General features: G+C 45.9%; 1 protein-coding gene across 1 annotated transcript in view; it reads right to left on the bottom strand.

Moving 5' to 3' along the window:
• The window catches only part of LOC146027319 (FRAS1-related extracellular matrix protein 1-like), a 110,796-nt gene that overhangs the window by 81,139 nt on the left and 4,960 nt on the right, over positions 1-24,697 (bottom strand). Inside the window, exons 2-7 of the mRNA XM_083158250.1 lie at positions 14,484-14,762; positions 13,249-13,343; positions 8,755-9,065; positions 8,360-8,559; positions 6,660-6,983; positions 4,919-5,027 (exon numbers count right to left, since the gene is read on the bottom strand). Of these exons, the coding sequence (XP_083014376.1) occupies positions 4,919-5,027; positions 6,660-6,983; positions 8,360-8,559; positions 8,755-9,065; positions 13,249-13,343; positions 14,484-14,723 (1,279 nt within the window). The 5' untranslated portion in view covers positions 14,724-14,762. The remainder of the gene's footprint in view (positions 1-4,918; positions 5,028-6,659; positions 6,984-8,359; positions 8,560-8,754; positions 9,066-13,248; positions 13,344-14,483; positions 14,763-24,697) is intronic.

Raw genomic sequence — 24,697 nt, forward strand, 5'->3', positions numbered from 1 at the left:
GGAGCACAGAGGGAAGCGACAATGGCAAAGCCTGGACTGGCGGCGTGCAGGAACCAGCTGCGTGGAGGTGAAAAACCATCCGGAACTCTTTAATAAATGATAATATTGCTCATACTTTATGGAGATGATAGTGGGTAGGGGTGTCGACAGTAATTAGGAAGACACGGCTATTGGTTGTGAAAAGAACTACTTGCATTAGGTCGACACAAGCAATGGGTTGACATAAAAAAGGTGAAAAACTCATGTCGACCTTTTGACTCTCGACATTCCCAGTGTCGACATTCTCAAACTCGTTGGATTGACTTGACATCATTTTATAATAACATCGAATGACCATTTAATAAGCCATTGGGCTAAACATATTAATATAATGTGAATAAAAAATCAATTAAAATACATTGATGAAAGCGATTTTGGCAAGGTATTTAGCTTTAAAACTCTGTCCTCACTGTCCGTTCCTATGTGCACCTGGAAATAATTTGGACCGACTCTGTTATCGTCAGAGTAGATATAATTACCGTCCACCAATCCAATCATATAAAAGAATTCTCAAAACAATTGTATATAATGGTATAGAATCTTGAATTAAAGTGATTTTTGTACCTATTTATATATATAAGCATACGTTTATTTATTTGCCTCCTCCTCACCATTATATACAACTAGCGACCCGCCCCGGCTTCACACGGGAAGCACTAACTATCTATAGCCAGATGACTTCTGGTGGATGGATGGGAGCGGTCATGTGACAAAGTTTTAGCAGATATCTATAGGTACAGGGCCGATGGTCAATCTGGTTCCCTTGCGCAACTTTGGTGCCTTTAAGTTGCGAATAAGCATCACCGGTGATCCAACCTTCAATGTTGATCCGTGCGGTGGCATTCCGGGTGGTTCCAATTAATTCAAAAATTTAATCGGATAATTGACGGCTTGTTCTTCGTCCATTACTGTGTCGATCGATTTGTATGTGACTGTTTTGCCGGGCAGTTTCAATTGAATTTGCTCATTGAGCTTGTTGACATCATCATTTTTTGGTGCCAAAATTGCATGTTCGCACAGCCAATCCGGATTTTTGTAGTTGGTTGTTAGATTTGGGAATACGTTGTCAACAACGGCTTGAATATTGAGTTGCATTTGACAGAAGTTCGGCAGGAACAAAGGGTGAGATTTAATAGGATGAGAGATTCAGAAAGTGAGAGATTTGGTGAGAAATCTCCAGTTTTTTTAAAGCGACAATTATTTACACTGCAAAACCAGTTTGATTTTGCAGTGTAAATGATTGCCGCTTTAAAAAAACTGGAGATTTCTTACCAAATCTCTCACTTTCTGAATCTCTCATCCTATTAAATCTCACCCAAAATCTCATTCGTGGCGCGATCAATCAATTGCCAAAACCCCCCCAAAAAGTCTGTTGATCCGATCGCTACCAAACTTCACAGGATCACCCGCTGGGCTTATCTGAAGATTTCCTGAAAATGTCATAAAAATCGGTCAGGTCGTTTTGGAGTCCATAGGGAACATACACACATACACATATCGATTTTCATATATACAGTATAGATTGTTTTGAGACATTTTTTATATGATTGGATTGACTAACAACCTCCATGTGTAAACAATTGATACCATTGGCAGGGGTATAAATATCAGGTCATGGGATAGTTTTCCACTAGCCATGCTACCTTTGACAAAGTTTTACAGCGAAACGCGTAGGTGGACTCAAAGCTCCAGCAGCACTTTGACTCCTGAATCTGCCCGAACCACCCTGGACGGACTGGAAATTCCTTTACACCCCCCGACATCAGTGGTGTCTCCCACGCCTTCACTGGATATACAAAAGGGACTCTGGACCATTAAAGGAGATTCCTTATTTCATCTAGAATCCATAACCCTAAAAATCCAACAAGGTGGACGGTAATAATATCTACTCTGACAATAGTCCAAATTATTTCCAGGTGCACATAGGAACGGACAGTGAGGACAGAGTTTTAAAAGTTAATACCTTGCCAAAATCGCTTGCATCAATGTATTTTAATTGATTTTTATTTTTATTCACATAATATTAATATGTTTAGCCTAATGGCTTATTAAATGGTCATTCGATTTTATTATAAAATTCTGTAAAGTCAATCCAATGAATCTGAGAATTTTTCATTAAGCGCGGCATGTTTCTTTTTGCAACCCTTTGGTTATTTTCTTTCAGGTTTGATATGCCTGATAATTTGCAGTTGCTACTGAGTCAGGCTGCTCGAGTTTACTGCGCCCCTAAGGGTTTTCCTTCATATACCATACCTAGGTAGAAGGGACACCCACCATACTTAAAAAACTTTGACCAAATGACCCTAATTCTAATTTGACATGGGTGAAGGTTGACAGGTGGCAAGGTCAACATGGGTTTAGGTCGATATAGCATTAGGTCAACAGGTCGGAAGGTCGACATGGTTTTTTTTACCGTTTTTTTTACCCGAATGTCGAAACAGTCGACATGAACACAGTTAGAAGTCAACCGCAGCCCCTCACATCGCTCGCAATGCTTCGGGCACGGTGCCTCGCTGCACTCGGCACACTATTTTATTCTCCCACCACGCCCTAGTGGATGATAGGGCATGAAATACCGCCTGTCGGCACATGTCGGCTCAAAATACATAAAAAAAAAACATGTTGACCTTCCGACCTGTCGACCAAACCCATGATGACCTAACGCTATGTCGACCTAAACCAATGTCGACCTTGTCCCATGTCGACCTAGACACATGTCGAACTTCACCCATGTCGACCTAGACACCTGTCGACCTTCCCACCTGTCGGCCCAACGGTGTTGACCTAATGACTGTCGATACGACCGTATCCCAGTGAAGTATGACAGTGCAATCATGGCACCCATAACAGCAGGAAGCAGAGTCAATGCATATCTAGAATATGTGTCCCCTGTGAAGAGCAATCGGTGCAGGGATACAGACCAGCCGGTGCTTGGGAAATGTACAGCGCATACATGAAACACCAGTAAAACAGTAGGGAATGATTTCATATCTCAGCTCTGTATGTCACTAATCAGATTATAGTGATCACACACAGGGTCTTACTGAATGCACACACACATTTATTAAGCCCATATTAAAGGCTGTTCCCAGCAGGCAGTGCAGATTACATTGTGATAACCAGAAACGGGTGTCTGAAGCACATGTGAGAGAGCTGCATGTCATTCAGGACCCTCCAGCAGTGATGCTGTAGCCCACAGCAATGTTGAATTGACAACACATATTACATGCATGTCTCTAATCAGCTCTAATATGACAGTTTGGATACACTGCTCCAGCTGTTGGGCTGGTTTGACGGATCTCTGCTCACGGACACAAACGGCCAGATGAGAATTTACACATCCTTTGTATTTGTCCAGTGGCGGATCCACAGGTGGGGTGCAGTCCACAATTCAAAATAGGGGAGCTACACCAACTGCCACCCCAAGTGCTGTCAAACATCATCATCCTGGACTCACTGGCAGTTGGTTTGGAGTGCGCTGTGACCTCCACCTCTGGAGCTGCTACTGAGTATCACTGCCGTATTCAGTCGGCATAGTCAATGTCACATGGTCGGCATAGTCAATGTCAACATTGACGGAAGGTCTACGCAAGCACAATGTTGACATAGACATGGTCGACACTGAAACGGTCGATGCAGGCTTTTCATGTTTTTTGGTCTCTATGTTGACATATGTCATCATGGACACCGCATAAGTGTACTGCTTCCCCTAGCTGCGCTCGCTCCGCTCCCAATGCTTTGGGCACGGTGCCTCGATGCACTTTGGCACACAATTATATTCTCAATCTATGTTCACTTTGGATGGTAAACAATGAACCAAGTTGGTCTAAACAAAAAACTCAGGAAAAACTCATGTCGACCCTTTTGCTTGTATCCACCTTCTGTCTATGTAGACTTATAGAGTTAATCTATCATGAGTCCGGATACCATTGGATTGTGAGAGGAAAACCATGCAAGCCTGGGGAGAATATACAAACTCCACACAGTTAGGGCCATGGTGGGAATAGAACCCACTGCCTCAGTGCTGTGAGGCAGTAATGCTAACCATTACACCGTCCGTACTGCCGCGTATATATAACACATGGTGGGGATAGAACCCATGACCTCAGTGCTGTGAGGCAGTAATGTAACCATTACACCGTCCGTACTGCCCTGTATATATAACACATGGTGGGGATAGAACCCATGACCTCAGCGCTGTGAGGCAGTAATGCTAACCATTACACCGTCCGTACTGCCCTGTATATATAACACATGGTGGGGATAGAACCCATGACCTCAGTGCTGTGAGGCAGTAATGTAACCATTACACCGTCCGTACTGCCCCGTATATATAACACATGGTGGGGATAGAACCCATGACCTCAGCGCTGTGAGGCAGTAATGCTAACCATTACACCATCCGTACTGCCCCGTATATATAACACATGGTGGGGATAAAACCCATGACCTCAGTGCTGTGAGGCAGTAATGCTAACCATTACACCATCCGTACTGCCCCGTATATATAACACATGGTGGGGATAGAACCCATGACCTCAGCGCTGTGAGGCAGTAATGCTAACCATCACACCATCCGTACTGCCCCGTATATATAACACATGGTGGGGATAAAACCCATGACCTCAGTACTGTGAGGCAGTAATGTAACCATTACACCATCCGTACTGCCCCGTATATATAACACATGGTGGGGATAGAGCCCATGACCACAGCGCTGTGAGGCAGTAATGCTAACCATTACACAGTACCAACTCTATTTCTCTCCGGAATAAAAGAGTAGCTCACATCTGAGGTATAAGTTCCACTACAGCAAAACAAAAACAAATGGATCCTATAATATAATATCTATGTGAAATGTACAATGCTGGGAACATACCCATATTCCAGGAGACTCTGGGGGCGTTGGTTTCTGCGGTTCTGATGGAGAAATGGACCATTATTGGGGAACTGCTCAGGAAATAACTGTCAATAACTTGGAATTCGACCTACAAACACAGACAGGGCGACCAATTACTTACTGTGAGTACATTGTGGCTCATTATTCAACGATAAACTCATTGTGGGTCATAAATGGGGCAACAGCCAATCAGCTCCCAATTGTCATATGTTTAGCTCTTAACTGCTATGTGTTTAAAAAAATGACACTCGGGAGCTGATTGGCTGGAGCACCATTTATCAAAGGCAAGTGTTAGCACTTGTTGATAGATCGGGCCCCCTAAGGCAGACTAGAGATGGCCATCAACTATCGATGATTCGAATTCATTGATGGTTTATAAGAATAGTTTTAGAAGTATAGTTTTTTGCGATGGTTCCCTCCATCAATGGCTCAGCATAGTTCCACCCCCAACACATGTGAAGCCACGCCCCCAGATTTTGATTGGCCCAAGGGACAGTCAGTCCAAGACAAGCAATGGCCATCGATAGATAAAGCATCACATAATCCCATAGTATGCAACAATCGATGGCAATAGCGCCAATGGCCATCCCTACCAATGACCATCGATGATTCAAAATCATTGATGATTTATGACCGATGTAGAATAGTTATGCCATCAATGGGGGAGAAGCCCCACCCCCAGGTTATTATTGGCCCATAGGCCAGTAAGTCAAATAAAAAGGGAATAGTTAGTTAAAACCATCGATGGCCACTCATCGCATAGTATGCTACCATCAATGGTAACCATTGATGGCAATAGCATTGAAGGCCATCCCTAATACATGCTAGAGAAATCGCCCTTGTGCTTCCTAGGGGCTAGTAGGGATGGCCATCGACCATCGATGATTTGAAATACCGATGGCCGATGTTGAATACTTTTGTCATCAATGGAGTAGGGATGGCCCTCGACCATCGATGATTACAAATTGTCAAGCTTCAACGAATACTGTAGTTTCGTTTTGCTTTTTTCCCCAAGGGAAATTAATCAAAGAAAATGGATGACCATCAATATATAAAAACATTGGATGGTCATCCATTGCATAGTTATACACTATCGATGGCCATCCCTAGTGGCTAGATTGTCAATATCTATGGCTACACACAGAGTGATCCGTGCTCAATTTCAAAGCAATCTGAACATACAGTTTTGTTTAGAAAATGGGATAAAATCGCCCAGTGTGTATGCCCCATTACACCCAGTAAGGGCCCAGTATGTATTCAAAGCTCCATGACTATCTTATAGTAAGTTACATTATCCTACTGAATGTCACCTTAGGGATTATGGGTAAACATATGCAAATGACTCTGTTCCCTGCCCTGATTTGAATGGCTAGAGATCAGTTGCTTTCCCAGCGAGGATAACAGCCAACAATGTAATGTAATCAGTCCAAATGGCACGTTTGGCTCTTGTTAGATCTCATCGGGGCAAGACGCGCAGTAATGGGTCCTGTCGTACATAGTCTGGATGTGGCCCAAATTACAAGCAAACGACATCTATCTTGGGCTTTGTAGGGTTTCCAATAGTAACCAGTCAGTCTATCACCTTCTAGGATGCAAAAGAGAAATGACAGCTGGTTGCCAGGGGCAACACAACCACTTTAAATTTTTTAGAGACTTTAGTAAATCTTTCGCTATAACTCTACAGAAGCGCTATTCCCAGCTAAGATGGCCGACCACGCACCTCATAGTTACGTCTCTCGGAGTGGCTGGTGTTTGGTGGCTGATAGGCTATCTTTATGTCGTACAGATCTTGCCACGTGAATGATGTAATAGCTTTGGTTTGGTCATCCACGTGGGTGATATACCCCTCTGGCGGGGGCTTAGTGATCTGAAAGATAAGCTTGTTCTTTGGGGTTTCATCATCTTCGGCGTCGAGGGTTGCTGTGGTCAGGGGGGTGAGGATGAACTGGTCAATTTCCAAAATAAACATGGGCATGAAAGCTGCACGTGGCGGCGTGTTCGGGAGCGCGCCGGAAATGTTTACAGGAATCCATAGGTTTTGAGCCTGGAGAAAAATTTGGACATTGAGGGTAATATGTAACCATTCTAATAAGTCATAACTCCTGATATACTCTGTGCTGCTGGGGACCCTGCTCCTCCCAATATATAACTCTCAGTCTGTGGCTTCCTGCTGCCCCCATTCCCCTCCTCACATCATGTCACTGCCCCTGTCACATGCAGCCCTGTCCTCACTGACACATCACTCATCTCCTGATATACTCTGTGCTGCTGGGGACCCTGCTCCTCCCACTATATAACTCTCAGCCTGTGGCTTCCTGCTGCCTCCATTCCCCTCCTCACATCATGTCACTGCCCCTGTCACATGCAGCCCTGTCCTCACTGACACATCACTCATCTCCTGATATACTCTGTGCTGCTGGGGACCCTGCTCCTCCCACTATATAACTCTCAGTCTGTGGCTTCCTGCTGCCACCATTCCCCTCCTCACATCATGCCACCGCCCCTGTCACATGCAATCCTGTCCTCACTGACACATCACCCATCTCCTGATATACTCTGTGCTGCTGGGGGACCCTGCTCCTCACACTATATAACTCTCAGTCTGTGGCTTCCTGCTGCCTCCATTCCCCTCCTCACATCATGTCACTGCCCCTGTCACATGCAGCCCTGTCCTCACTGACACATCACTCATCCCCTGATATACTCTGTGCTGCTGGAGACCCTGCTCCCCCCACTATATAACTCTCAGTCTGTGGCCTACTGCTGCCTCCATTCCTCTCATCACATCATGTCACGGCTCCTGTCACATGCAGCCCTGTCCTCACTGACACATCACTCATCTCCTGATATACTCTGTGCTGCTGAATAACCTGCTCCTCCCACTATATAACTCTCAGTCTGTGGCTTCCTGCTGCCTCCATTCCCCTCCTCACATCATGTCACTGCCCCTGTCACATGCAGCCCTGTCCTCACTGACACATCACTCATCTCCTGATATACTCTGTGCTGCTGAATAACCTGCTCCTCCCACTATATAACTCTCAGTCTGTGGCCTACTGCTGCCTCCATTCCCTCCTCACATCATGTCACTGCCCCTGTCACATGCAGCCCTGTCCTTACTGACACATCACCCATCTCCTGATATACTCTGTGCTGCTGAATAACCTGCTCCTCCCACTATATAACTCTCAGTCTGTGGCTTCCTGCTGCCCCCATTCCCCTCCTCACATCATGTCACTGCCCCTGTCACATGCAGCCCTGTCCTCACTGACACATCACTCATCTCCTGATATACTCTGTGCTGCTGGGGACCCTGCTCCCCCCACTATATAACAAAAACAATTGTGATAATAAGTGTGATTAATGTTCTGTACTCCGGGAACATCTCTCCCTGATGAGGTTAGTCTCCTGGCCACTGACCTGCAGCTGTTTCCTACTGTCCTGGCTGCGATGCTCTATCTGGAGAGGGATATAATCGATGTCAGGAGAAGGAGGACTCAGGTGTCTGTACTTGATTCCCATCTCCATAAAATCTGCACAGTTGGCTTTCAGCAGCCGGATTTCCTGCAGTCCTGGATGGCATGCCTTGTTTCCAAGACACCGGATTCTGTCTTGTCTATCTGAGAGGACAGCAAACAAATGCACTTCAGGGGTATATCAATCAATGGGATACAAATTACGGCTGCGCTTCGCCATGATGCTGGTGGCTGGCGCCAGATTAACAATGGCGTGGAGGGAGCTGCAGCTTTTTGTCATTATTTTTATGTGTCGACATTTTGACTGTCGAAGTGGTCATGTGCGGGTATTATACTCACAGTTCCTCACTCGGGAGTTTGGGGGCGGATCCGAGACCTGTCTCCTGCCCCGCACGGAATCCTCTATCACAACTTGCCCGTAGGCCGGGAGACTGAATTCAGACAGCAGAAGCCTGACCACACAGGTGGCCCCCGGCCTGTCCGCACTCTGCCGCAGTGACAGGACGTTCTTGTCCACAGGTTTTGATGAAATTCCATTAAACTCTGAGACTTGTAGAGAGCTCTGCGCAAGGAGCGCAATACCGGCCACCGGTTCCGTGACTCTTACTTCCAGTATCAAACTTTCCACAATGGTTTCCCGCTCAGTAAACCTGAAACAAAGAAAGACCCCCATTGGATTTCTCATCAAACCAGGAGCCGCCGGAAACATGATCAATCTGTCAGACAAATACAAAACTAATGGGGCCTACACACATGGAGATGTGCCGCTGAGCGATCTGTCAGGGCCAGGGTTCCCTGGTGAGAACCTTGGCCCTGACACCAGCGATTATGGATTTATCCAGCACGCTGGACAATAATCGCCGGGCAAAGCAAAACGTTGACATGGTCTTTTTCATGTTTTTTTTTTTTTTATTTAAGGCCCATACATTGGGCAATTTTGAGCTGAATGTTGATCAGTTTTGTCCTTTGAGCTGCTTTCAGTTAAAAAAATCGCCCAGTGTGTATGGTCCAGGGATGAGTGGTGAGCAATGGTGCGTGCTCCCGCATCATCCCTGGGTGCCGCCATTCATCTGCTGGTATTACCGGCCGATATCGCATCCGATATATCGGCCGCCATGAAACTAAACAAGTACCAAATATGACACAAGTCTACTTCCAAAAGATCTAGAACCGGATTCAGATTTGTACACAATGCCTGTGCACGCGTCAAGGTACTCTATCGATAGTGCCTGCAATCAGCAGCACAAACATATAGTGCTATAGATTGTTTGAGTGAGGCAGGCCCCAAACTGGTATTGCTATTGTGGTCAGAATTTAAACCACTGGGCAAGAGATGGGAATTTCTGATATAGAATACTATAAGCCGGGAATCACTTCATGTTACTGCAGGGATAACTAATTAATGGGGCCTCTCATTTGCTCTGCAATGCCAGGGAGGGGGGGGGGGGGGGATTGTGCCCAATTTTGGACTCAGCAGAAATGTCCACTAACGTACACAGGTTTAATAAAACACAGTTCTCCTTAAATGTCCCCCAGTGGAAAACGGAGACCGATTTCACACGCACACAAAAAAAATTAAAAAATAAAATAAAGAAAAAGGTAAATAAAAGATTTCCGAGAGCGAAATGAAATTTCAGATAAAAGTCTGGTTCATTTCCAGGCATCCTGCGCGGCGCGCATCGCCAGATACGTTTCATTTACAAACCGGTGTCCTACTATATATTTAGGAAACACCTTTTTTTTTATTTTTCCTAAACCTTTAACATTAGTGGGTCATAAAAGGCTTCAACAGATTTAACGGCGTGGATGAAATCCCAGCGTCAGGAGCAGAACAATTCAGAGCCAGTCTCCCGGGCATCTGCCTGGAGGAAATTAAACAGCTTTGATATTACGGAAATACTCTTATTTAAACATCCTGCAGCAGCTATAAAGTCAGAGAGGTTTCCCCGACTACACAAACAATTAACCTTTTATTTTTTCTTTTACAACTTTTACCAGCGAGAGTTGACATTTTTATATCATTTGACATTAAATGGATTATAAACACTAGTCCTCCGTAAGATCATGTTTTCCAGCTATTATTGAGCTGAACAGGCAGAAATCCCCATCCAGGCTCCAGTTTCCCCCTGCGGATCGGTGGAGGTTAATTGGGGTGCACGATTTTGTTCACAGTGTGTATGGCTATCAGTGGCGGTCAGCTTGGACCATCCAGGACACCTTGGGGAGAAGTTCCTGACTCTGTCACGAGACACCCAGCCCACTTGGACCCTAATATTGGGGGTCATTCAGCATAATTCACAATGAAGCGGATTCGGCCCTGTTCTGATGTTTTCCGATGAATGATTAAATAAATAAAAATCAGCTGAGAAATACTATTATTTGCGAATAGGGGAAAAATCATCCGATGGTTGCCATTCGGCCAGGTGGTGTTAAGCAAACGACCGCTGCTTAGTGAGGGACACTGATACTGAATCAGACCCATTGGGTGAAATTTAATAGGATGCAATTTTTAGTAACATTTTGAAATCGCACATTATCGCACTTTTTAAAATCACATTTTTGCTGCGAATTCGCATATTTAATGAGGTGCGCAAAAATGTGCGATAATGTGCAATTTTTAGTCATGAAAATGTGCGAATTTGAGGAAATTTGTGTTAAAGCAAACAAACGAAAAATAAATTTACACATTTTTAAGACAGGACAATGCACAGATCTCAATGACCTGTGCAGGGTTCTGGCCAATTCCCCTGTCACAACCTGGTCTGCATATGTGGCGAATTTTAGACACATTTTCCCGACATTTTCCCGATTTCGCATCTCATTAAATATGCGAATTGTATACTTTTCGATGGCAAAACATCTGGATGCGCGTTCCGGCGCGACTAAAAATCTCACTTTCAGAATGCGCGATTTCGCTGCAAAATGGGTGGTTTTTGCCATTTTTCGCATCTCATCCAATATGTGAATTCAGGAAAAAGTGCGATTTCGTCCGTTTTTGGCTAATTTTTTTTTGCAAAAATCACATTTTCGCATCTCATTAAATGTCACCCATTCTCCCCATCTCCATGAACACGTTTGTTGAAAGGTTATTCCAGTGTTGGCAAAGCTCATTTATAAACTGGTTTGCGGAGACAATGGAACCCAATGTGTGAAGCAGTGAATGTTTGCTAGCTAGGTCATGGGGTGATGATCATAAAACAGTGACATCAAGAAGGCTATATGGGACGCTTGATATAGTCTCCTGGGTGGCAAATACTATACATAGGCAAAATTAAGTACGTAGACTTTGAAGTTATCATTAAAGTTTAAAGACAGCATATTGGAGCCATGGGCTGCGACCGCGGCAGCCACTGTTACTCATGTTCTGTGTGGGTTGGATCAGTGCTCCGGGTTTTTGCTGATCCATCTTGCCTTGTTTCCATGCATACCTTAGTCTTTGGGTGTTGCTGCCTCCTAAGCCACTGGGTATATACTGTAGGTATTCTCCAAGTAATAAACCCTGCTGGTTATACTGCTATGATATTCTTGTGATACTCTTATTATACTCCTTGTTCCTGGTGATTTCTATGTTCCTAGAGATTCTCAGAGTTCCTCGCTAACTATTGTCTGAGAATACGCCAGAGTTCAGTTTATTCCAGTCTGTGTCTAAGTATTCCAGCAAGCACACCTGCCGGGTGTCCTGTTAGATCCTGTCTGTGTCTAAGTATTCCAGCAAGCACACCTGCCGGATGTCCTGTTAGATCCTGTCTGTGTCTAAGTATTCCAGCAAGCACACCTGCCGGATGTCCTGTTAGATCCTGCCTGTGTCTAAGTATTCCAGCAAGCACACCTGCCGGGTGTCCTGTTAGATCCTGCCTGTGTCTAAGTATTACAGCAAGCACACCTGCCTGGTGTCCTGTTAGATCCTGCCTGTGTCTAAGTATTCCAGCAAGCACACCTGCCTGGTGTCCTGTTAGATCCTGCCTGTGTCTAAGTATTCCAGCAAGCACACCTGCCGGGTGTCCTGTTAGATCCTGCCTGTGTCTAAGTATTCCAGCAAGCACACCTGCCTGGTGTCCTGTTAGATCCTGCCTGTGTCTAAGTATTCCAGCAAGCACACCTGCCGGGTGTCCTGTTAGATCCTGCCTGTGTCAGAGAACCCCTGCTTCCAGTGTGTGAGATTGTGTCTGTGTCCAGCTTTTGTGAGTACCTGCGGCTTCCCCACACATTGTGGTGGAAGTCGCACCTTTCACTACAATCTGCCGTTGGTATTCTCACAGCGCCAGCTGGAGCCATAGCTCTTGTCCTGAGACAGAGTCATGGAGGTGGTTAGGGCCCAGGCCTAATCGCATACCGACTTGCCTGTGTATGTTTCTTGTTTGTTTGTCTCACGGCAGATGCTAGGTTATCTTTGTGTTGTCTAGTCAGTTTATCCTCTCACTAGTACCCTGACTCGGTTGGGACTGTGTGTCACCGCTAAAGACCAGGTGGCATCCTGGAAGGGCGGCTTTTAGTGGCGAAGTCTAAGACCTGCGCAGGTGCCAGCAGATTTAGGGTTTAGCAATAGATTCAAGGTCAGGTTTAGGTGCTCCTGTGGCTTCACCAACTAGATTCAAGGTCAGGTTTAGCTGCTCCTGTAGCTTCACCAACTTGGCCACAAAAGCACAATTCAGGCTGTACTCAACATCTTGCAGTCCTGCCAGTCAGAGCAAGGGTTAACCCCGAGTTCACCCCAGATTACCATAACAATAGGTCTATGAACATCATCTAAGATAATAAATACTCCTAAAGATTGAAGAATAGAGATCTGTTTGTGGACAGAGATACCTATTAGAGAAATGATCAAAAGTTTACCTGTAGACTCTGAGCATCACGTGGTCAACGTCCAACATCGGCGAGCCGTTGTGCGAGTATTGGACTTCGTCCGGTAGGAAGCGACAGTCAAATCCCTGAGAGAAAATTTAAGGCAGATAAAAACTCATCAACAAAGGCAGAACATTTCCAGGCCTCAGACCCCACCTCTGGATCCGCCACTGCAGCTGAGCATGCCAAACCCATTATTACTAGTCTATCAGCAGTAGAAAGAAAGAAGTAATAATGCCACTGTATAGGTCATTGGTACGACCTCACCTAGAGTATTGTGTTCAGTTCTGGAGGCCATATCTCCAGAAGGATATAAATACATTAGAGACTGTACAAAGAAGAGCAACTAAAATGGTGCATGGCCTTCATCACAAAACGTACCAGGAAAGACTAAAAGATCTTAATATGTATACTTTAGAGCAGAGAAGGGAAAGGGGGGACATGATAGAAACTTTCAAATATATCAAGGGTTTTAACAAGGTACAGGTGGGAGACATTCTTCACAGGAAGAGGAGCAGCAGAACATGAGGACATGCACTGACACTAGAGGGAGGAAGATTCAGGGGAAATGTGAGGAAGAATAGTAGATAAGTGGAATAGCCTCCCATCAGAGGTGGTAGACGCAAATACAGTAGTATAATTTAAACATGCTTGGGATAAGCATATTGATATCCTTACAAAAAAATAAGGATCAAATATGGTTTGAGGTAACATGTTTAAAAAAAGGGGCAGACTAGATGGGCCAAGTGGTTCTTATCTGCCGTCAAATTCTATGTTTCTATGTTTCTAAGGGTTCTACCAAAGTGCCAAGGAAACTCTATCTGGGACTAATGTCAGATATACAAAACGTTCAGTTGTGAACCCCTGCTTGTAAAGATCCTAAAACAAAGGCACAGTGACACTTGAGTTCCCAAGTCAAACATTGATGCTCCCCACGGCCGATGTTTTCCCATTGATGGTAGAGTTCAGATGAATCTCCACGATGGGTGGCTCGGTTGCGATGGTGTAGTCACAAGTTACTTAAGATTGGCCCGCACTTGTGCCACCGCTGGTTCAAATCACTGAAGGTCTTCCGTCAATGGGTTCCTGCAACCATTGAATGGTGACAATGGTGCTATCAATGGATATTACGGACAGTAAACCATTCACCGCCCATCTCTATTTCAGATTTTACCACCCTGTCTTATTATGAAGAGATTCTACAGGAAATAAAGCACACTACCAACCTGAGGAGACAGAGTCCCTACTTTCTGGGTAATCGGCTCATTTGTAACCACTTCGACTTTGCACAAATCTTTATCTTGCGGGATATTAAAGCTCAACTCGTTCTCAGTGATATAAACCCTTTGGCCTCTTCCAACACTGACACCTCTGTTGTTCAGAACAAGGCTGGAGGCGGTCACTGCATCCTGGGTCCATACAAAGAACAGCACAGCCGCCTTCAGCAGGTCTCCGGGAGACTTCATCTTAAGTAACTTGTTGCGTTGTGAAGAGATTTTATAGTCCTAAAAAGGGGGCAAGAACTATAAGGATTATGGAGGAAATGGAAGAGGAAATTACACAATTTGTCCTAGGATACCAAACGTACGCATTGCTCTTTTATAAAGATATCCTGACATCTCCATATACAGCTTCGTGAGAAATTAGTTGTTTAACTGGGATGTGGTTAGCATCGCGGCAGATGGGATGCTGGTGGTCAGAATAACAATGCTGACATCCCGACCAGCGCTGGCGCCTGTAGGGTAGGGATGCTGTAATCCCAATTGACATTAGCATGTGGGGCAAATTAACAGTAGGTTGGCAGGGAGGAGGAGAATTAGGTTTAGGGACTAGTGGAGGACTTAGAGTTAGGCTGTGGGGGAGAGGTTAGGGTTAGGCTGCGAGGGGGAAGGTTAGGGTTAGGCTGATGGAGGGGTGGGAGGTTAGGGTTAGGCTGAGGGAGGGGTGGCAGGTTAGGGTTAGAGTGCAGGATGGGTGGGAGGATAGGGTTAGGCTGCGAGGGGGAAGGTTAGGGTTAGGCTGATGGAGGGGTGGGAGGTCAGGGTTAGGGTGCGGGAGGGGTGGGAGGTTAGGGTTAGAGTGCGGGAGGGGTGGGAGGATAGGGTTAGGCTGCGAGGGGGAAGGTTAGGGTTAGGCTGAGGAAGGGGTGGTAGGTTAGGGTTAGAGTGTGGGAGGGGTGGGAGGATAGGGTTAGGCTGCAAGGGGGAAGGTTAGGGTTAGGCTGAGGAAGGGGTGGGAGGTTAGGGTTAGGGTGCGGGAGGGGTGGAAGGTTAGGGTTAGAGTGCGGGAGGGGTTGGAGGTTAGGGTTAGAGTGCGGGAGGGGTGGGAGGTTAGGGTTAGAGTGCGGGAGGGGTGGGAGGATAGGGTTAGGCTGCGAGGGGGAAGGTTAGGGTTAGGGGTGGGGGTTAGGGTTAGAGTGCAGGAGGGGAGGTTAGGGTTAGAGTGTGGGAAGGGTGAGAGGTTAGGTTAGAGTGTGGGAAGGGTGAGAGGTTAAGGTTAGAGTGCAGGAGGGGAGGTTAGGGTTAGAGTGTGGGAAGGGTGGGAGGTTAAGGTTAGAGTGCAGGAGGGGAGGTTAGGGTTAGAGTGTGGGAAGGGTGGGAGGTTAAGGTTAGAGTGCAGGAGGGGAGGTTAGGGTTAGCTTTTAGAAGCTTAGTTGACGGGCTGTTGTGATTGTCCAATCACCGCAGCCCCTGTCAATGAAGCACTCTAGAATAGGCTTTTTTAAGCCCACTGCTTCTCCAGTTTTTTTTTTTTAAAGTGGTAATCATTTACACTGCAAAACCAGTGTGATTTTGCAGTGTAAATGATTGCCGCTTTAAAAAAAACCCTGGAGATTTACTACCAAATCATCCACTTTCTGAATCTCTCATCCTATTACATTTCACCCATAGTACCTGATTGGTTTCCCATAGCAACATTCCATCTGAAATAGAACTCCCATCTTAGTAAATTTGCCCCACATATATTAATCCTTACGAAATAATAAATGGGTCAAAACAAAACATTTAACGTTACAGTCAGCAGAAAAACATTCATCCTAAGGACCGGCTAAAGTCACAGACGAGTAAAAGTGGTCGGGAACTTGGTGGATTGTAACCATACCTCCCAACGTTGTGCTCTTCACAAAATCAGTAAAAAGGCGGGGCCAAGTAGGGGTGTGGCCTCATGAAGATGGGCGTGGCCTAGCACCGCATGCCTCTGTTTTCATTATTTTCGGGGGTGTACCCAGCGCTCTAACAACTAGGCAGCCACCCTGCACTGAAGAGATGGCGGCTCCAAATAGCAGAACTGTCCCTCTGTAATCGGGACAGTTGGGAGGTATGGTGGAACTAAGGGACAGATGTACAGATGGAGCCGGCCTCATGCTTGCAGGGGCTGGTGGTAGAATCCCCCAACCCTGCCCATCCCTGAAGTGGAGACATGCAGGGTCCCACCCAGGCAGAGCTGGCCCTAGCCAAGATTTTGGCTGGTGCCCCCTAGCACCGCCACTAGTTCCGCCTCTGACCCTGCACCCCTTTCCCAGCACCATCATCACTCATCACAGCAGTCATCATTTTGGTGCTCCTACCCTCTGTATTTTAAATAGAAACAGTGTGCACATTTGGCGAGCATCCCAAAAAGGGGTGTGTTCTCGCTGGGAAGGGGCATGACCATACAATAGTACCCTCAATTCAAATTATGCCACACATTAGTGCAACTTTATTCACATTATATCATGCGATAGTGTCCCTTATTCACGTTACATCACTTAACCTTATATACTTTACTTCTCACAGTAGTGTCCATTATTCACATTACATCACACTGAATTGCTCTTTTTTCACATTAGACCACACAGTAGTGTCCATTCTATATGTTACACCATACAGTAGAGCACCTTATACACATAATGCCACACATTAGTAATGCCTTTATACATATAATACCACACAGTAATACCCCTTACACATGCATTACACATTATGCCAACCTTTATTAAGGCCCTTATACACATAATGACACACATAATGCCTGTTACACATATGTTGCACATTATTAATGCCCTTATACACATGACACACATAATGCCCCTTACACATATGCCGAACACTATTGCACAACCAACCCACCCGCAGACAGCACTTGCACAGCCGCTAACACTGTGACCTCTGCCTCTGCTTGGATACAGATGTGTCCTCATACATCTTGCCTCAATACGCCATGAAGCTCCCGGCCAGCTCTGCTAACATCGGGCACCTTTTTTGCTGAATATTCATCTTATTTGCATTATTATGTGACCAGGACACACAAGCAGCTTCCGATGATTGAAATGATATGCGGCATGCCTATATTCTGTGTGCGACTGTAGCTGTATCTGCATACAAAATGCTATATTACAGTGCACTCACACACAGAGTATAGGCATGCTGCATATCATTTTAAGCTGCTGGTGCCCCTAGGCATTCCAAGTGCCCTAGGCGTTGCGGGCTGGGTTTGAAAAATGACAGTTATGAACTGATTGGCTGCTGCGTAATCACCAGCCACTTTATCACGTCACCAGGCTTCATACATCAGCCCCTTAGTTCCACCACCTGTAATGGTGAGGTGGAACTAGTTCTACCTCCACCTTGGCCATGAACAGTCATTTGAACAGAAATGCATTCTAGTTTGCAGGGGGTACCGAAACCCCCACCACTGGCCCTGGCTCTTCTTAATGGGGGAAGAAGAGGGTGTGTGAGATCCACCACCCTTCCAGGGCCACTTCAGGAATACTTTATGCCCTGGTCTCAGGCCCCATTCGTGTAATAAAGTGTTGCTGAAACGCTGCCTTTAAGCTGCTCTGAGTTGTAGCCCTCAGATGAGAACCCTCAGAAGCGATAGAGTCAGCTCAGCATCCTCCGCCGCTCCCAAGACACAAGCAATTATGGAATAATTCAGACAGACTTACATTATCAGCTGGAACGGAAAACAAGTGCATCTTCTGTTGGCACGCGTTACCAGCCGCTGTCCCGGACGCTGAATTTCACTGGAAATATGGACTAATTACTTATTTATCGCGAGCCGGTACCACAGCTCCCTGGTTTTCCTGTTTTTTTTCTTACTGAAGTTTGATGTAGTGTTAGTAATTGATCTCCAGAACCCCCAAGCCTGCTTATTGAGCGCTGCATTGATAAATTATTCATCGCAACCTATTTGCTTCCATGAGCCACGTCCTAAAATGTATAAAAGGATTTATATTATTTTTCTTGGTATTTTTTTACACAAGTGGCGCACTGAGAAATAAGTTACACCTCACTCCTATAACTGCGGTCTGTCTCCCATGTAATCACCGGGAACCACAAATCTGGCCTACGGTATACTGCAATTAATAATAGGATTGACTTTGCAATGACTGAAAATGCTGTCTGGCAGAGGGGTCGTCTAAAGGTTTGAAATGCAAACTCTATTAACCTCAAAATATTTAAAGGGGAACTCTGCAGCATTCAGACATCCTGGGGTTATACCAAATCAACAAATTACAAATGGTACATCCCGCCACGCTTATGCGAATTGTTGTGTTAATTCTAGCACCCTGCATCTTTCAAAACACCTACTGAGCTTCACTTCCCTGCCTGGGGTGCTGCTTTTTGCTTGGGGTCTGCTTGAACAGATCTGTGCTGAAATACAGACCACACTGTGCTAGAAGCAGCACAGCAGTAAGCGACGCCACAGACTAAGGCAGGCGCAACAGAGAATGCAGAGCAGGGAGGCACCAGGCTGGAGAGGCGCTCTCCGTGCTCTGCATCCCACTGTTGCATCTGTCACACACTGCTCTGACCGTTGAAATGCCCGGTGTCCACTCCGCAACGCCCCCTGCTTTTAATGTGTGTAAGCGGCGCTGCGTCTGCAGGCATAATATGTGTAAGCAGGTGTACTGAGGGCATTATGTGGGACATAATGTGTGGCATAATGTGATATAGAAATTACATAATGTGTGGCATAATGTGATATGGGAATTACATAATGTGTGGCATAATGTGATATGGGAATTACTGTGTGTGGCATATTGTGTAAAGGGCATTACATTGTGTGGTAGACGCATAATATCTAATGGACATTATAGTGTGTGGAATGTAAGGGGCATTCTGGTGTGGCATAATATGTAATGGGCATTACAGTCTGTGACATATTGTGCAAGGGGCATTACAGTCTGCTGCATAATATGTAATGGGCATTACAGTCTGTGACATATTGTGTAGGGGGCATTACAGTCTGTGACATGGGCAGTATTCAATGAGGCTGATTCGCCATGTTTTATGGCGATTTTGTGCTATTTTCGTGCTGTACGGCGATTTTTTGACTAAAACGGTGAATCACCCTATTCAATGACCAGACGGCGAATACATTTCAAGGTTTTTATCGCCATGATTCAATGAGTATTCAATCGCTATCTTTTTATGGTGAAGTGGAATGTGAACTTTTAAAATAAAGTGTTTTGTTTTTTACATTTGGTGTCAAAAAATCAGGAATTTCATTCTGAGGAGGGACATGCTATTTTTATTCATGTGCTGTAAATTTTTTTTTTTTTACACAGCAGCCAGCAGGGGGCTGGGAGCCGAGCCGCTCATTAGATATTCATATATTCACTGCACCCGATCATTACATATGCACGATCGGGTGTAGTGAATACCCGGTCCCCTGTTGGCTATCCCGGGGGGGGCAGCCTGTGCTGCCTGGCTCCCGGGGAGCCCACCTCCCCCCACAAACGTTCTGGGGCAGGCAGGGAGACTTCCATCTCCCTGCCTGCCGCCATCCTCAGGCTCCCTGCGGCATCGCCGCAGGAGTTAAAATTCGCCGGTCAGGGGCAGTGAGCCCCTGACTCGTTGAATACTGGAGCCGGCGAGGCTCCGGAACGCGGCGGGCAGTGGCGAATGAGCAGCGAATCCTAAACAGGATTCGCTGCACATCATCAAAATTCTCATTGAATACTGCCCATTGTGTAGGGGGCATTACAGTCTGTTGCATAATGTGTAATTGGCAATACGGTGTGCGGCATAATGTGTAATATGCATAATGTGTTATTGGTACTATTATGTGGCCATGCCCATTCCCCATACAGCCACATCCCTAAATTTTTGGCGTGCCTGCGGTGCACACTATTAGGGTTTTGTGTATTTAAGGGGCAGCAATTCCCATTCTGGCACATGGCACCGAAATGTCTAGTTATGGCACTGGTATAAGTGTCACTACTACTGTGGGCATTTTGTGTAATGGGCATTAATGTGTAGTGTAACCTGAAGTATTGGCAGCACTACTATGTTGTGCAAAATGAATCAAGGGCACTGCATGTGGCGTAAGGTGAATAAGATTGTGGCATTATTTTTGTGTGGCCAAACATCTTTGTGAAACCACACCTCTTTCTTTTTTCACACGCTGTTTATTTGTAAAGTATGGGAGGGCGCACATTTATAGTGTGCGGGGGGTGCCAAACACCCTAGCACCGACCCTGACCACAGGCAGGGAAGAAAAACTTCACATGTGTTTTGATAGATAAAGTGGGAAATGTATTAAGAATACGAATACAACTCAATCGTATTCGTACAGTATTTTTAATACAACAGAATACAATCAGTCGTATTTTGTCGGAAATATGGGGGGTAATTCTGATTCACTCGGAAAGGCATGATCACTCTCTAATGGACAAAACTATATGCACTGCAGGTGGGGCTGATGTAACATGTGCAGACAGAGTTAGATTTGGGCATGGGGTGTACTTCAAACTGATATCTATATTGCAGTGTAAAAATAAAGCAGCCAGTATTTACCCTGCACAGAAACAATGTAGCACCCAAATCTAACTCTCTCTGCACATGTTACATCTGCCCCACCTGCAGTGCATATGGTTTTCTCCATTAGAGAGTAATTGTGCCTTTCCGAGTGAATCAGAATAATCCCCATGATTCGTAATCAGGGCAGATTTACTGATCTGCCATATTTACAGAGTCTTTTTGATTGATGGCGTAGGCGGCCGTATTCTGATGTATTCGTATTTAGCGGCCGAATATACGGCCGCTAAATACAAATACGATCGGTATCCTTCACGGATCAGTCAGATCTGTGCAGGCTGCAGTGAAAAAAAAAAAGTAAATAAATATATATATTTTTTTTAAATGGGTGTGGTCCCTCCCCGTCCCTCCCCACAGCCATAACCAGCCCCGGGCTGAAAAAGCCGGTCCTGGTTTTAAAAAATCAGGGAACATTTAGGGGTCCCCTGGATTTTTTAAAACCAGCGCCAGGCCCAAGGGCCGGGCCTGGTTCCCAAAATAGGGGGGGGGGGGGGGCGCAAAACGAATAGGGGTCCCCCGTATTTCAAGAATGCACCAGGCCCAGCAAAAACCAGCACAAGTCCCCCCCGGCCAAAGCATTAAGCCCCTGATTGGTCAGCTTGGGCAGGGCTCCTGGGGAAGTGGGGACCCCTCCAATGAAGGCCTCCCCCTTACAGAATTTACCTGCCCAGGCTGAAGCCTGGGGCTGTCCCCAGAGCCGCTGGGTGATGGGCACCGGGCTGTTGGTGGAAAAAAATAGCTAAAACTATTGTGTATTTCTGTGGAAGTACAAGTCCCAGCAAGCCTGCACTGCATGCAGGGACTTGGAGAACCACAAGTCCCAGCATGCTGGGCATTAAAGGGCCTGCTGGAACTTGTAGTTCCACACCCGTACAGGCGTATACGTTTGCATCCTGCGGGGGAACGCCACATCATTCGATGGTCGCCAGCAATCTAAGGCCGACGACCATCTAAGGTTGCTCAGAGTGAAGTGGACAGGCAGCTGACATCCGGTGACCATTGGCCCATTGACATCTGGTGACCATTGGCCCATCCGGGTACATTGGCCCATTAGCATGAGAATGCCCAGCGTTCTCATCAGAATGCCCATGAAACGTTGGGCAGTCCCATATGCTAATGGGCTGCCCCCTGCAACCCCCCCCACTGCCCTCCGTTCACAAGAATGGGTGCGTGCGCCCAGCGAACAGTTTGTCTGCCATGGCCGAACTCACCCAGCGCAAAGCAAAAACATTTGCCGTGCGAACAGACCTGAATAAGGTCCATTCAACTCTGAAGCGACCTCCACGTCTGTGAGACTTGTTTAATTTAGTCGACTCCAGGAATTGTTCATTGGTTTGTTGTACAGATATAACCGCACCAAAGGTACTAAACTAAGTGTCTCCATTGTATAATTCACTGGCTAAAAACATAACAAATGTCGGCAGAGATCTCTTTTAAATTATTTTTTATTATGTTTTTGTGTTTTTTTTTGTTTTTTTTTAACAATATCTCAGATACTGTAACTAGAATTGGTAGCAGATGATTCTAAATCATTAATTATACAGGGCCCAATTCAGACCTCATCGCTGGGATGTGGATTCTCAGCCGAGCAATTTATAAAACGAATACTCATGCGCACAGCCTGTCTCCCTGCTTTTCATCGCTGGCCGTACGCAGGCTGATTGACAGGCGTCCGGCATTTGGGGGTGGCACCCGGTTCGAAGAGTAGCAGCCCGGCGGTCAGGTTTGAATCAGACCAAAAGTGCTTACGCATTAAACAGTATGCAAGAAAATAAAATCGCTACTGACGGTCATTATCATGCGTATCGTTAGCGGTGTACGCACCTTATTTCTCTGCATTAATATCCCTTTAAATCCTAAATCTTGCCTCCATCCTCTCCAAGCCAAACACTAATCAGTAATAAAGTTAGGATAAGCTCTTCATTTGTCAGGTATTGTAAATATAGTTCTTGACCAGTGTTCAAAAGCCTCGCTGATTGCGGCCTTGTTTTACGAGTAGCAGCCTCGCTGTGCAGCGCAGGGTCAGATTAATGGATAAATAAATATGCCTGACTTTCCTTGTTTTACGGCCTCAGCCTCTCTCCCCGTGCGCCAATTAATTGCTTGTCACCCTAATGTAACTTTATCTGTTACGTCTCTGTATCCCACCGAAATGCTTCCCTTGCACTTCGCCGCGCCTTTCCGAGCCAAGATGGCAGCATGTTCTTTGGCTGCGTGTCCAAGGCACAATAAAAATGATTGGGGCTAATGAAATTATTTGCCATCTCGGTCTGCCTTGCCAAGTCTGCGCGGAGATTTCACTTATGGGCATTCAATGCAAAACAGAAATGTCCATTAAGTGGAATCAAAATAAATTATTTTCCAAAAGGAAGGTAAGCACTGCAGTATATCACGGGGGAAAGTGGCTGTATATTAAACCAGCTCATAAATCGCCAATAGCACGGAGAACTCTAAACCAGAGTTAAACCGCAGCTAACAACACTTTCTGACCTTAACATATATATTAAAGTCTATAGATTAGTGAGATAGATAAACATTGTGGGGTGTGCTTTATATTTATCAAAACTGCATCCAATAATCCCTCTGTGCTTTTATTACGCGAGAACAGTCATTGCTTGGGGAGGTCGTGCCTCTCTGTTATGGAGCAGTGAGGAGTCAGAGCTTGTCTAATTGGCTAACGCATCTCCGATGATGTCACTTTAAAAACTGAGGAGAATTGCCCTGTGTGTATGGGGCTTACCTAGAATTGTGTAGAAGCTGGTTCTCATCGCTTTAAAAAGTTTGATACATTTATACCCCTTTCACATCGCAACTAATTACCGGGTACAAGCCGGTTACTTGCCAGCTCGACCCGGTAATAAGTGCGATGTGAAAGTGGTTACCGGGTGTTGCAAACCGGTAGCAACATGGCAATAAGAACCGGTAAGAAAGCAGAGTTCTTACCGGTTCGTTGCTGCATTGCTGTGCGGTGTGAACGGGTTAAGCGGGTTTAGCGACCCGTTTCCCGTTCACACTTGGAGGAAGCAGCGCTTGGAGCAGCACCAGCTCTAAGCTCTGCCTCCTCTCCGCCCCCGATGATGCGCCGACTCCCCGATGCGCTCCCTGATGACGTCTACGAACCGGCAATATTGCCGGGTCGATGTTTGCAGTGTGAACAGACCGCACATGCAGGGTCACATCGGGACTGAACCGGTTAAAAGTCCCGGTGTGACCCTGCATTTGCGATCTGAAAGCGGTATTATTTTCAACCATGATATCCTTTTAAATGGGACATAAATTCTCATCTACATTGTAACAGTTAACACAATTATCTCTGGCAGCTGCGAGGGGTCCTTGGCCAAAGATGGCAAAAAAAACAAAACTATACAAATGAATGGAAGCCACTGATCCTAATCCGTCCGAATTGGGTCAAAATGGACCAAATCTCAGTAGTGTATGGGGGTCTTTAGGGTTGGATACCCAGTGCCATGTAGTTGGCTCTGGTCCTACTTGGAATGTCCCCTTTGGCAGGGCCCCAACTAGGATGGGCTAGGGGGGCATATGCCCTTCGGTGCAGGATGTGATATGCATACATACATGCAGGGCAGGGGGGACACAGAGTGGAGCCAAATTACTGCCTTGCCCCGGGGGCCGAA

Source organism: Crinia signifera, chromosome 8 (assembly GCF_055691185.1).
Source record: "Crinia signifera chromosome 8, ASM5569118v1, whole genome shotgun sequence".
NCBI classification, from domain to species: Eukaryota; Metazoa; Chordata; class Amphibia; order Anura; family Myobatrachidae; genus Crinia; species Crinia signifera.